The sequence below is a fragment of the Egretta garzetta genome, unplaced genomic scaffold (genome assembly GCF_000687185.1).
Source record: "Egretta garzetta isolate BGI_Z169 unplaced genomic scaffold, ASM68718v1 scaffold754, whole genome shotgun sequence".
Classification (NCBI taxonomy): Eukaryota; Metazoa; Chordata; class Aves; order Pelecaniformes; family Ardeidae; genus Egretta; species Egretta garzetta.
Window position 1 is genome coordinate 663,168 of NW_009259587.1, and position 13,171 is coordinate 676,338.

Sequence of the window (13,171 nt, forward strand, 5' to 3'; positions counted from 1 at the left end):
GGGGGCTGCCTCTGCCTTGGGCTGCTTGAGTTGTAGGCCTGGCTTCCTCGCTTGGTAGTCAGGTGTGAGGGGTTGTGGACCTAGGGCCTCTCAGTTGCATACCTCTTCTGGGCTGGTTTTTGGGGTGGTTTTGTGGTTTGGGTTTGGTTTTTTTTTTTTTCAATCCCCCCAGGGTAATCTAGTATGTAGCTCCTGCCTACCTGCGACGGAGCGGCTCAAACTCTGCTGTCCCTGAGGTTTTTGCAAGGAGTTTGTGATTTAACAGCAAGTGTGAGCCTGCGTCAGGCTGGCTTGTGGCAGTCAAATACCTGCCTGGGGTGGGGTGGGGATGGGGAGCTCTGCCTGCAGGAGGGAAACGCTGCCAGGAGCAGTTGGGATCCCTCGAGGGGCAGGGAATACCTTTTTCTCTGAAACAAAAAGCATCTGTTAGGCTGAGTGGATGTTTACAGTATTTCAAATAAAATAGTGTGGTCTTCATTTTCTGTTGGTGTGTTTCCTGTCACTGCAGGAGTATGGACAGAGCAAGCAGTATATTAGGAGTCCAGTTCTTCCAAGGAAGCAGCGTTTTAGAAAGTACCTTCCAGCTCCCTGAGCATTTGTATTTCTCACTGCTGGTCCTCTCTGTTGGTAGCTTCTGGGAGGGGCTGCTGTTCCTCTACCTGCTTTCAGACCCCTCCCTTTTATCCTGTTGTTTCTTTTTTTTCCCCAGTTTAAACCACAGGTTTTATAAACGGGTTAAAAGATGGGGGTGGCTTTAGTGACCTCTGCTTAGAACGCACTTTTTTTCTTTTTGCTTTTGGGGCATTCAAGAGATTCTGTCAACTTCAAGAAAGTTAAGTTTCATTAAGCACTGAAAAGGAAGAAAATGTGTGGCTTTGGAAAGAACAGCATTGGTTACAGGTTGCTGTACAGGTGACACATTTGTCCTGTGACAGCCCCAGTAATGCAGCTCAGCCAGGTGATGGGAAGTGGAGGGAGACCAGAGGTTGCAGTGGTTTCAAGTGCTAGGTCAAGGTATGGCTGTCTGCATCTCCAGATTAACAGTTCTGCAGGGTAAAGCACCAATGGCACACGTGCTGCTCCTGAATAGCTGAAAGGTTTTTACTTTAAAATGCGGTAACATTTTTCTGTTTGATAAGGCTGTGGGAAATTGCAAATAGCTGGGAAAGTAGATTTTCCCTTTTTACCCTTATTTTGGAGCAATTGTTAGTCTCTTCAGAAACCTAGAGTTGGCAGAACATGAACTTGATAAGAACGTCTAGTTTCTGATCTTCATCAAAAAGCTCCTCGTCCTGTGTCCGAGCCCTCACGAGTACAGTGGGAGCTGGGTTGAGAGCTGGGATGCTGTGGTGCTGCTGTGGTAGGAGTAATCTGTGATAACTGTATCAGTCTTGTATTTGATTTTTTTTTTTTTTGCTCCTTCTAGTACGTACTATGCTGTTTGCTAATGCTGGTGTTTACTAAATTTAATTCTCTACGAGAACTGTATCTCTCATGTCGCCTTACATGGTTGCTGTCAGGATGTTGTGTTTGGGGTTTTTTGTGGCTGTTACTTATCTTTATCAGTATGATTTATTTTTTTTTTCCTGTGTCCCGTGTCCGTCCCCGTCCCCCCCCCAGCTTTCTAGTAATGGCAACCTACACTTGCCCTGTGTCCCGTGTCCGTCCCTGTCCCCCCCCAGCTTTCTAGTAATGGCAACCTACACTTGCATCACCTGCCGTGTGGCTTTCCAGGATGCTGACATTCAGCGCGCCCATTACAAAACTGACTGGCATAGGTACAACCTGAAGCGTAAGGTTGCTGACATGCCTCCTGTCACTGCTGAGAATTTCCAAGAGAGAGTCCTAGCCCAGAGAGCAGTAGCAGAGGAGCAGAACAAAATCACTGCCACTTACTGCACAGTTTGCAGCAAGAGATTCTCCACCTTCAATGCCTATGAGAATCACTTGAAGTCCAAAAAGCACCTGGAGTTGGAGAAGAAAGCTGTTCAAGCTGTCAGCAAGAAGGTGAAAATATTAAATGAAAAGAACCTGGAAAAGGGGCTGGCCCCAGAGAGTTTAAACAAGGATGAGATGAATGCAGCTATTCAGCAAGCCATCAGGGCTCAGCCGTCTTCGTCTCCGAAGAAGACGCCTTTACCTCCGAGTAACGCAAGCGGCTCTCCGGTTTCTACGAGAAGCGCCACCTTATCGCAGAGTAGAGAGCGATCGGAGAAACCTCCACGGCTGCAGTGGTTTGAACAGCAAGCAAAGAAGCTGGCCAAACAGCAAGCAGAGGAAGAGGAGGATATGGAAGAAGGTAAGGCAGTAAATGTACACTGACAGTAGATAGCTTGGGGTAAGCTATGTTGTTGCTGTTGGTTTTGTGTAAAAGCCGCCTCCTATCTCTGTAGTAATACAGCATTTTCCATCACAAAAGGTCTTGCTGTTGATTAAATTTTCAGCTTAATGAAGGAGTTCGTGTTGCTGTGTTAGTGTCTGAACTGCCAGCTGCACAAGATACTAACGTGTGTGAAGGCTGAATATAAACAGTTACTTATGTAGAATCATAGAGTCATTAAGGTGGGAAAAGACCTCCAAGGTCATCAGGTCCAGCCGTCAAGCCAACACCACCATGCCTACTAAACCATGTCCCAAAGTGCCACGTCTATGTGTTTTCTGAACACCTCCAGGGATGGTGACTCCACCACCTCTCTGGGCTGCCTGTTCCAATGCATGACCACTCGTTCAGTAAAGAAATTTTTCCTAATATCCAATCTAAACCTCCCGTGGTGCAACTTGAGGCTGTTTTCCCTCATCCTATCACCTGTTACCTGGGAGAAGAGACCAACCCCCACCTCACTACAACCTCCTGTCAGGCAGTTGTAGAGGGTGATAAGGTCTCCCCTCAGCCTCTTCTTCTCCAGGCTAAACAACCCCAGTTCCGTCAGCTGCTCCTCATCAGCCTTGTGCTCCAGACCCCTCACCAGCTTTGTTGCCTTTCTCTAGACACGCTCCAGCACCTCAATGTCCTTCTTGTAGTGAGGGGCCCAAAACTGAACACAGGATTTGAGGTGCGGCCTCGCCAGTGCCAAGTACAGGGGGAGGATGACTTCTGTGCTCCTGCTGGCCACGCAATTCCTGATACAAGCCAGGATGCTCTTGGCTATCTCGGCCACCTGGGCACACTGCTGGCTCGTGTTTAGCTGGCTGTCAGCCAGCATCCCCAGATCCTCTCTGCCAGACAGCTTTCCAACCACTCTTCCCCAAGCCTGGAGCATTCCATGGGGTTTTTGTGACCCAAGTGCAGGACCTGGCACTGGGCCTTGTTGAATCTCATACAGTTGGCCACAGCCCATCGATCCAGCCTGTCCAGGTCCCTCTGCAGAGCCTTCCTACCCTCGAGCAGGTCAGCCCTCCTGCCCAATTTGGTGTCATCTGCAAGCTTACTGAGGGTGCACTTGTTCCCCTCATCCAGATCACTGATAAAGATATTAAACGAGACTGGCCCCAGCACTGAGCCCTGTGGAACACTGCTTGTGACTGGCTGCCAACTGGATTTAACTCCATTCACCACCACCCTTTGGGCCCGGCCAGCCAGTTTTCTACCCAGTGAAGAGTGCACCTAAGCCATGAGCTGCCAGCTTCTCCAGGAGAATGCTGTGGGAAACTGTCTTTAGGCTTTGCTGAAGTCCAGGTAGAGAACATCCACAGCCTTTCCCTCATCCACCAGGTGGGTCACCTGGTCATAGAAGGAGATCAGGTTGGTCAGGCAGGACCTGCCTTTCATGAACCCATGCTGGCTGGGCCTGATCCCCTGGTTGTCCTGCACATGCCTGGTGAGCGTACTCAGGATGAACCATTCCATAACCTTCCTGGTATCGAGGTCAGGCTGACAGGCCTGTAGTTCCCCGGATCCTCCTTCTGGCCCTTGTAGCTGAGTGTCAGTATGTAGATGTAAGCACTATTTCCCATGTAAAATGCCAGGGGAAGTTTCCTGTAAGGAAGCCTAACATAAAAGGTTACCCTAAAACTATTTCTGAAAAATAGATGAACAAAAATCTGATCCTGATCACTTGCTGTTGTCCCATCAATCACTTGACTGATCTGTTGGACGGAGCTGGGAGTGGAGTTGGTTTTGTTTTTCTCCGCCCATCAAGACCAGAGGACAAAGTTTGCTCCATAACGTGACAGTGTGGCATAGCTTCTCAGCATGTTGGCATCTATATTAAAATTAGTTTAAGGGTTGCCACCCCAACTGCCTGTTCCTGCTTCCTCACCTTCACCACATGTGTGGATACAGCTCTTTGTTGGAGGTCAGCCTGGGAAGTGGACAACTGAAAAGATCAGAGCTTCAGAATTCCCAGAAAAGGGTTATTTTTAACCGGGAGGATTTCAGTGCTGTAGTTTACAGTGCAGCTCCAAATGCATCTATTGGAGCAGCTGAGTGGGGTGATAAAACTGCAGCGAGGGGACAAATATGAATAAAGTGTGACCATACTATGCCAGCTTCCTTACTGAAACCGCTGTGACATGTTACAGCAGGTTTATGCTGGTGAAATTTCAGTTGCAGTTCAGGGAATCTGTTTTGCAGGAGAAGAAATGTATACATCTGAACATGCATCTTAACATCTAAAGAAGGGGCCAACTTGCACCTGTTTTGTGTTAATGTGCTAGCCATAAACTGTAATACTAAAATCTCAGTAGGTTTCTGCATGTTGATTTTCCTTTTAAGTGTTTGTCCAGGAATGTTTCCTACAAGTCCTGTTAGTTCACTGTCAGGCTTTTAAAATTCTTAAGCTATATCCTATGGCAGAGATCTCTAATTAGCAGCCTCCGGCACTGGGGAGCACCCTGTTCCCTGTTCTCAAACACTATGTGCACATGGCAGTTGGAAGGGGACCAGGAGGAATAGTGTGCTGGGAAATGCTCACTGCCACAGATCTGAACGCCTTAAAAAAGATTTCTAGGCCCCTCTAGCAGTATAATCAGACTGCCAGTTCACCTATCTGTTAATGAGCTCTGCAGTAATCTTGCAAATGTGTAAAACTGTTAGTATATCTTGTTACACACTATGTTACGTTATACGATAGTATATCTGTGACATCTGTCTCTGTTCTTTTCTGATGTTAAAGATGTGTGTGTGAACAGGAGCATGTTTTCCCTCACTGCTGAGTCACTGCTGGAAATGAGTATTTTCATGACTCTGACAAGAGTTGTGTGTGTATGCATGTGTTCTTGTGCTGCGGTGAATTAGATTTAAGGCTTTGAAACAGCAATAAAGCGTTAATAGTTGAGAAAATGGAGGGGGGGAAAAATATCGGATCTGCCAACTTTTTTTATGAGCAGACTTGAGCTTTGCTGTGCGACTTAAAGAAATGTGTTTTCCTGGCAATGATATATGCTTGCACCTGGAAGTGACTGTGTGGCACTTAACTATAAGAATAGAAGATGCAGTATTTTCTATGATAACTTTTTCTAACTTAATTAGGACTTGTTTTGCTTGGGAGAAATAATCATGTAAATAAATATTTTTTTTAAACTTCCTTGAAAAGACTGGGAAGATATGGATTCTGATGAAGACATCGGCTCTGAAGAAGAGATGGAAAGCGTGGGAGAAGAAGAGGAGGAGGAGCAGGCAGAAGCTGAAAGCACGCCTGCTGTTGGGGCTATACCAGTCACAGACTGCTTGTTCTGTCCCCATCATTCAAGATCTCTCACGAAAAATGTGGCACATATGACAAAAGCTCACAGTTTCTTCATTCCGGACATAGAGTACCTTGTGGATCTCAGAGGACTAATCAAGTACCTGGGTATGCCTTGTAAACGTTCTCTGATTTTTCATCAGGATAACTATATACTGTTATTGCTTATTTTCCCTTGGATATGACTTAAAATGTTTTGTGGGGGGGGGGTTGTGTAAAATCGGAGTGCTGTCTAGTTCAGTATTTTGATGATGAACAGGACCATAGGCTTTCTGGTGGGACAGAGAGAAAACCCCACTGAGCAAATGTGTGCTCAGGTACCCTCTATGTTTCACGTAGCTGTCTGAAAGTTGTTCAGCTAACATGAAATTTAGGACAAAACTCTATTGCTAAAGTGTGCATATCAACCGTGTTATCCTGCTAACGAGTTGCAAGTATTTGCCTCATGGGTTTACAATACTTGTGAGAGAGCTAAAAGCTGGAAAAAAAAAATTTATCTTCCTTGGAAGTCTACAAATAATGAGAATAAATTAATTTTGGAGTATCAGATAGAAAACTGTATTGGAAGTATGAATTTTGTTATTGAGAATACATAATGATTCGTACCCTGTCATGTGAAATCTTCAATGCACAGACTTGCTGCTGATGGAGCCCTGTGGTCAAGGCATAGGAGCAGTGGGGCTTCTCTGGAAATGACGGGCTCTTCCTCAGTCTCTGCCTGCAAGCTGGGAAGCCGGCATCACACAAATGTTAATTATTGACTAGGGAGGCTCTATTCAGACCAATAGAAGTGTCAATGTTTTCTGCAGGAGAGAAAGTTGGCGTTGGGAAAATCTGCATCTGGTGCAATGAAAAAGGAAAATCCTTCTACTCTACAGAAGCGGTACAGGCTCACATGAATGATAAAAGCCACTGCAAACTCTTTACAGATGGAGATGCTGCCCTGGAATTTGCAGACTTCTATGATTTTAGGTGAGGATGCTTTTCTTTGAGTGGAGCACAGATGAGGATGGACAAAAGAACAGTTGAATATTACATCAGAAACCACTGTTCATTCTTAAAATTTAGTCCTGTTTCTGGTTCTGATGCATATCTTGTGTAGCTGGTTCCCCACTTTTCTAGGTAAGCATAACAACACGATCGGTTCTCCTCTCCTGTGACCACTAATACCAGTCCTACATGAAAGTGTACTTTGAATTCTGTTTTGTATGTTTGCTGTTAGTGCATTTAGATTTCAGTGCACCAGCAAAGACCGTAAAAGGGCATAATGTCTCTGCCATTACCTTTTAGGCAGATTCTGGGCTTAATACACACTGTGGATTTATTTATTTTTTTTTTTTAAGTAGCCTGGAGTTAAACAGGACTGCTGTGATTTAGAGGCCTCTTGTTGAACTTCCTGTAGCCTAAGCTGTGTTCAGTTTGGTCAGACATGCCTCCTATTATGGTGACAGGTGGATTTAGTGGAGCACTCGTTCAGTAGCTGTGCGGAGCTGGTGGGCTGCACAGTGGTGGCTTTTCACCGTAAGTCACTGTTAAGTGTGCAGCAGCAGAACTGCACTGAGCTGTAGAACCGGGTGAAGGAAGGGTGGTCCTTGCCTTCAGCCTCTGCTCAGGGCAGGGCAGTTCTGGGAAGAACTCTCAACCCAGGCTAGGTGAAACGTGCTGTTGTTTGTGGCTTGCTGTAGCCATGCATGGCAGTTCTTTTGTGTAGTGGGTCTGGATAGCTGTGGCTGCTCACCCTGTACGAGCCGTGCACTGCTACTCTTCCACAGGAGCAGTTACCCCGATCACAAGGATGGGGAAGATGTGGAGGTGCCTGGAGAGCGCCCAGCAGAGAGAGAGTTGGATTATGATGATGACACCATGGAGCTGATCCTTCCTTCAGGTAGGCATGGGATTAGTGTTACAATGCACTTTCTCTGCATTTCTCGTAGCTGCAGCCATTACTTGCAGCATAGGTCATCGTTGTAAATTTTTCCTTTGGCAAGGGAGAAAGTAATTTTCCATCTCTGTGTCTTTGGGGTTTTGTCCTCGCCTTCCATTATTTTCACTATCAAGCACTATGATTCTATATGTGGACTGAAGCAGGGGGTTCCTTTGCCCACATTACCTCTTCATTAACATGTGACTCTCATGGTATACTCCAAGAGTTCCCATATCTTGTTTTAATGCAACTTGGAGAGGCTATAGCTTAGGTTATCTAGTGTATGGATTTTTTGCAGTGAGGCAGCTGGTAACTAATTTACTAAACTAGTTCAGTAAAATTAATTTATTTAAACAACCTTACTGTTGCCTTGTACAGCATTTGGCACTCTTGCACACTTTTTTTTTTTTTGTTTTGGTGGGGGTTTTTTGTATGAGGGGACCTCAGCCCTTTCATTCTGAGAAGTGCTGCCAACTGTGCAGTTACAGAAGATTTCCTGAATATCAGCAGGTTACTTCCCTGGTTGCTTGAAACAGCATTACCTCTCTGCTCATTCCCCTAATTACAGTTTTCATTTCTGATAACTGCCTGTTTGTTATCTGAATTCAGGCTCTCTTGAACAGCAGCTCTCTCTTTTTTTTTTTTTTTTTTTTTTTTTTTTTCCTTCAAGTTAGAGTGCAGTACAGCAGCTCTTACAGTAATTACATTGAGTTCCTAATATTCCTAAATTTTTTGAAGGCCTTTTAAAAGCATTTCTCAGCATAAGGAGTTTTCCACAGTTTTCCCAATACGCTCAAATACTCCGTTGCAGAAGCTGCTTCATTATGTGTAATACGATGTCCCCTCCTCTGAACAGGTGCGAGGGTGGGTCATCGTTCTTTAATGAGATACTACAAGCAACGGTTTGGTCTGTCAAGAACAGTGGCTGTTGCGAAAAACAAGAAAGCAGTGGGTCGGGTGTTACAGCAGTACAGAGCTTTGGGCTGGACCAGTCAGACAGGTAAGTGACAATGTGAGGTTTCTGCAGAGGAGGAGGAGGTTGTAGGATGTCATCACTCTAAATTAAATAGGTTGAGTTTGTTTTACATTTGTGGGGTTTTATGCAGTAGTTTGTCTTCTACTCGGTTCCCTTTCATTCCTGACATCCAAGCAGAATAAGTTACAGGAAGCTGTGTCCAAAATCCCTTGCAGCTTCTGTGCAAGCCCTCCAGTTCATTAGCGTGCATGTTTGTGTATTTGGTGACTTCCTAAGATGTGTTGGTTTCTGCCTGTCAAAACCATTACTCTTGCTATTTAGTTAACGTAACATAAACTGTCCTTTGACAGTGAGGATACTTTTCCAGTTGGGGAGCAGTGACGTGATCTGTAACTGCTTCTGAAATAAAAGAATCGCACGTTGGAATGCAAAGCAACCTTTTCCCTTAAGTCATGGGGGAACACAGAGGGAACTGGCCTTTCCCAAGAGAGAAGTGGAAAGAAGCATGCCAGTATGGGAAGGAAAACATATAGCTAACTGCTGATGTAAAAGGCCAGCCAGGCTGGTTTGCATGCAGGTAGTAAGTAAGCTTACAGCCATTTATCCCTCTTTCTCTTCCTCCTCTCTCCCTGAAGGGGCGGTCTTTGCTCAGCAGCGCGATATGCAGTACCTGCAGAGGATGAAGTCAAAGTGGATGCTCAAGACAGGAATGAGTAACAATGCTACAAAGCAGATGCATTTCCGGGTGCAAGTCAGATTCTGAGTCCCCAAGAGAGCTGCATGCAACTGGTTTTGGGAAGGGACTTTTAATGGTTTCTGGGCCAAGGGTTCTGTTACTAAAACGGACTTGTACCTATCGAATGGGGCTGTGTATGCTGGTGTGCCTTCCTGTCTGTGAGAAGAAGAGTGGGGAGCTTGTCCTTCTGGTGAAATGATGGTTGGCCTAACTTAAAAAATAAAATATCTTGAATGGAGTATGTGGCAAAGTAGTCATGGCTATGAATAAAGATGCATGTGGAGTCTTGCTGCCCATCTTTGTGCAATCCACTTCCGTGGGGCAGCTGACATTGTCATTTGTGTGAATATCTTCAGCTTCCAATTCTGCAGCGTGGCTGAGGCCAAGTGAAGATGTTAGATCTAGTAGCCTGAGATGGAGTGTTGTGAAGGTTTTCACTTAAGTCAGCTGGGTGGTTTGGACTTCTAGCTGGCACTACTGAGGTGAAAAGTTGAGAGCAGAGATTCTGGGAGGGTTAAGTGATGTTGTTAGAAGAAGTGCGCTGATGGAAAACATAACCCCAGAATTAATGTTGTCCTCAGTTGACTGTACGTGCTTAATGCTGCAGCTCAGGGCTGGATTAATAATGTACAGGGCAGTTGTTTTATGTTGAATTTAATGAATTTTCATTACCTAAAAACTGCTCAAAATTACTATAACATTCAGATGAATGTCAATCAAAACTTCTGATGATCTGTTAAAGATTTCCTGATTAAAACTCTGAAGCTAACTAGTGATGATGGCTTTTCTTGTTCCCATTGAGTACTGGTGTTTCGTATGATCTCACTGAAGGAAAGTGACCCGAGGGGTGTGCTGGCTCGAGTGGAGGCACGCTCTCCCGCTTAAGCAGGTACAGAGAAAACCTGCTTGTTAAAGAGCTGAGGCAGCCGGTCCTGGTGTTAAAAGCTTCCATGACCTTACCAGTTCTTCTGGCCTTCGCGTAAGGCGGTGGGCACTTCCAGACAAAGCTAGCTCACGAAGCCCTCACGAAGCAGTCGTGTGCTGGACACCGTGGGTGCACGCCACAGGCAAATTGCTGTTTGTTTGCCCGTCCACTCATTGTGGAGGCGGCTGCAGCCGCTTGCAGTCAAGTTGCACTTCCGCGGTTTAGGATTGCTCTGGGTTCCCTAATAGTGGCTTTCGTTGGCATGATTTTTATAGAAGTTTTCTTCCTCTCCTGTGAATGGTGTGTGTGTAATATCCCTGGGAAGGGTAGGGGGAGATTTTGTCAGTTAACATTGTATTTTGACCTCTTAAAATAATCCACTGAAGTTTGCCTAAGAAGTAAGTTCAGAAAAAGTCGTACTGTTGGCACATCAGCGCTGCAGAAAGAGTGCTGTGTTTATGGGACTCTTAGGAAAGTGATCATTTCACAACGGAGGCGCATGCGATTTATTTTTGTTTTGTGGATTTTTCTGTGGTGGAGTGTCTTGTGGTTTTTCTGGGTTTTTCTTCTTTTTTTAGTAAGTTCCGTTGCCTTGGAAGTTTTTTTGCTGTTCCTGCTTTTACTGAGAAGACAGAACTTGATCAGTAATGCCAGCTATAGATTTGATGCAGCATTTACAAAGTCAAGTGACTAATACATTTTTAAAAGTACAGATTTGAGGGAAGGGAAAACTGAAGCAGAGAGAATTTTAAAGAAAGCCTGTGTTCATATCCGAATTCTTAACCTAAAGCTGGGTTGATAAATGAGTACCTCCTTTTTCCTGGCAACCAGAATCTTTGCCCGTATAAGTCAGCAGCGAGCATCAAGGCGTTATTCAGTCTGGAGCTTTTGGAAGACACTGGTGGAATATCCAAAACTTACATTAAGGACAGGACAGTTGTCCTGGAAGAGTCTTGGGCATAACCTGGTAGAGTTGCCAAAGTCCTAAAGGTCAATGTTCAAGGAGTCTTGGCAGTGAAGGCAGAAATAGGAGGAGATAACTGACCCAATGTCAGATGACCTTGGGTCCGTAAGGTTCAGGCTGAAGGTGCATGGAGTTTGCTGTCTCCTCAACATGAAAGGGCAACCAAAGGAAACCCCTGTTCCCTGTGCGAGTTTGCTCAAGGAGCCCACTCCTTATGAAAAGATGGGGATTGCCTGAATTTCCTGAACAGTCTAGTTCAGAAAGAAATGCAAGTAAGCAAAAATGAAAATTGGTGGTCATTTGGCAAGACAGGGGAAGCTGAAGGAGGCAATTTGTGTAGTATGCACCTATGAGTCTGCCCTATACGTCTCACTGCAGTTTAGTCAGAAGAAAATGGAGGAGGGGTATGGAAACCTACTGGTATTTTAAAGGAAGAGTTTTAACTCTAAGCTGAAAATGGGTACCTTGGAAAACCAGCAGAGGGCATAGGAAAGCTTTTCGCAGAATTGTGTTTACTATGAAAATAAATAAAGTCTAGTAAGGGTACATTCATGTGGAATACCGGTAGGGTGAGGACGCAACGCTCACCACTAAAATGAGCTAAGATTAGCCTTAGACTTCTGCGTGATGAATTGCTATTAATGTTTTTCTGTAGGTCCAGGGAGAGCACTGCTAGCAAAGGGTAGCAAGAAAAAGTGTGCGGATTGTCTACAGGGTTCAGCCACAGTGCTGCAGTCTGCACAGCTTGTGGGTAACTCCGGCTATGTCAAAGCATCTGAGGGTATTTTTATTAAACGGGCTTCACAGCGTTACAGATCAGTCTTTTACCGCCCTAGCCTAAATCCTAAAGATTGTAAGAAGGATAGCCGAGGGCAGTGTGTTGTTTCCTAAAGGAATTCCGAATGATGATGGTTCCCATCTAGGAGCTGTGTTTCCAGCTACGACCTAGCCTTGCACTCGTGCTCCCCTGCTCTGACCTTGTGTCTTCTGGATCTTACGATCAGAACGAGAAGAAAGTAAAGTCTGGAGGCAACCAAGTAGATTTGAGATGGTCTCTGGATACAGCGGGTGCTCTGGGGCAAGAATTGCCCGGTGCGATTGTAATTCAGTGGGTGTGCTGTTCCCAGAAGAGGAGATGATCCCTTCTCAAGCTGGTGCATCCCTAGTAAGAAGCACAGAAAAGGTACCCCGTTTTGGACAAGGCTGGGGTTCTGTCTGCCGGTCCATCCAGTAACAGCTGAAGCGGTCCTGATGCTGTGTCAGGCGTTGCCGAATGCATCAGCAGAATGAAAGAATTGGTGAAGCTGATAAGACTACATCTGCCGTCTCGTTTTGAAGTAGTTCTTCTGGTTTGTACACTTCCAAGTTACCTAAAAGCAACCCAAGGGAAAAAAATATATACCCATTATCTGGAAGGGATAGGCTAGGAAAGAGAGGGAAGCATCTGGGATGTAGAGTGGCAGAGACACAGGAGAGTCAGACATGTAAAACATCCTACCAGCTTATTATGCTGGAGCTGCAAGCCAACAAGTAAAGATCTCTTTAAAGTGAGCGCTCCCTTTAGAAGTGCACTATCGATCCCTGATTGGTTTCCATAAGGTGGAGGGCCTGAAATGTAAAGGAGTTGGCCTGTGTCCCAGATAACATCTGAGGTTTGGGGGGCATCTGAGTGAGATTCTTTGCTACAACTTTTAAGAGTTATTTTTGATCTGTTGAAACAGAGGTGTCCTGTGCTAATGGGCTTCATCTGCTGAGGAGTTTGGTCATCTTCCTCCACGCTATCTGCATAAAGCTGCTGGTGGAAAACTGCCCTGCAGAGACCCAAGTGGGTTTATACTATTACGAGCTGTAATAGATACGAGGTTAGAGAGAAGCTTTAGGGCACATCTCACTGAAAATCAAAAATATATCTTAAAAGCTTTGAATCTTAGTGGTTAATTGCTTTATTCCAACTTATCACCA

The 13,171-nt window shown here is 45.2% G+C and overlaps 1 protein-coding gene across 1 annotated transcript; it reads left to right on the top strand.

Annotated features, from left to right (window-relative positions):
* The first annotated feature begins 1,654 nt into the window (after positions 1 to 1,654).
* Positions 1,655 to 9,949, top strand: ZNF622 (zinc finger protein 622). Its single transcript, XM_009637880.2, has 6 exons — positions 1,655 to 2,299; positions 5,535 to 5,792; positions 6,494 to 6,656; positions 7,457 to 7,569; positions 8,465 to 8,608; positions 9,220 to 9,949. The coding sequence occupies exons 1-6, from the start codon at positions 1,693 to 1,695 to the stop codon at positions 9,345 to 9,347; spliced, it is 1,413 nt and encodes a 470-aa protein (XP_009636175.1). The 5' UTR covers positions 1,655 to 1,692; the 3' UTR covers positions 9,348 to 9,949.
* The last annotated feature ends 3,222 nt before the right edge of the window (positions 9,950 to 13,171 follow it).

Excerpts from the sequence above, each read along its gene's own strand:
- ZNF622 (XM_009637880.2), top strand. The coding sequence starts at position 1,693 with ATGGCAACCTACACTTGCATCACCTGCCGTGTGGCTTTCCAGGATGCT. Across the intron at positions 2,300-5,534 it reads AGAGGAGGATATGGAAGAAG|ACTGGGAAGATATGGATTCT; the intron begins GTAAGGCAGTAA and ends TTCCTTGAAAAG. Across the intron at positions 5,793-6,493 it reads AGGACTAATCAAGTACCTGG|GAGAGAAAGTTGGCGTTGGG; the intron begins GTATGCCTTGTA and ends TGTTTTCTGCAG.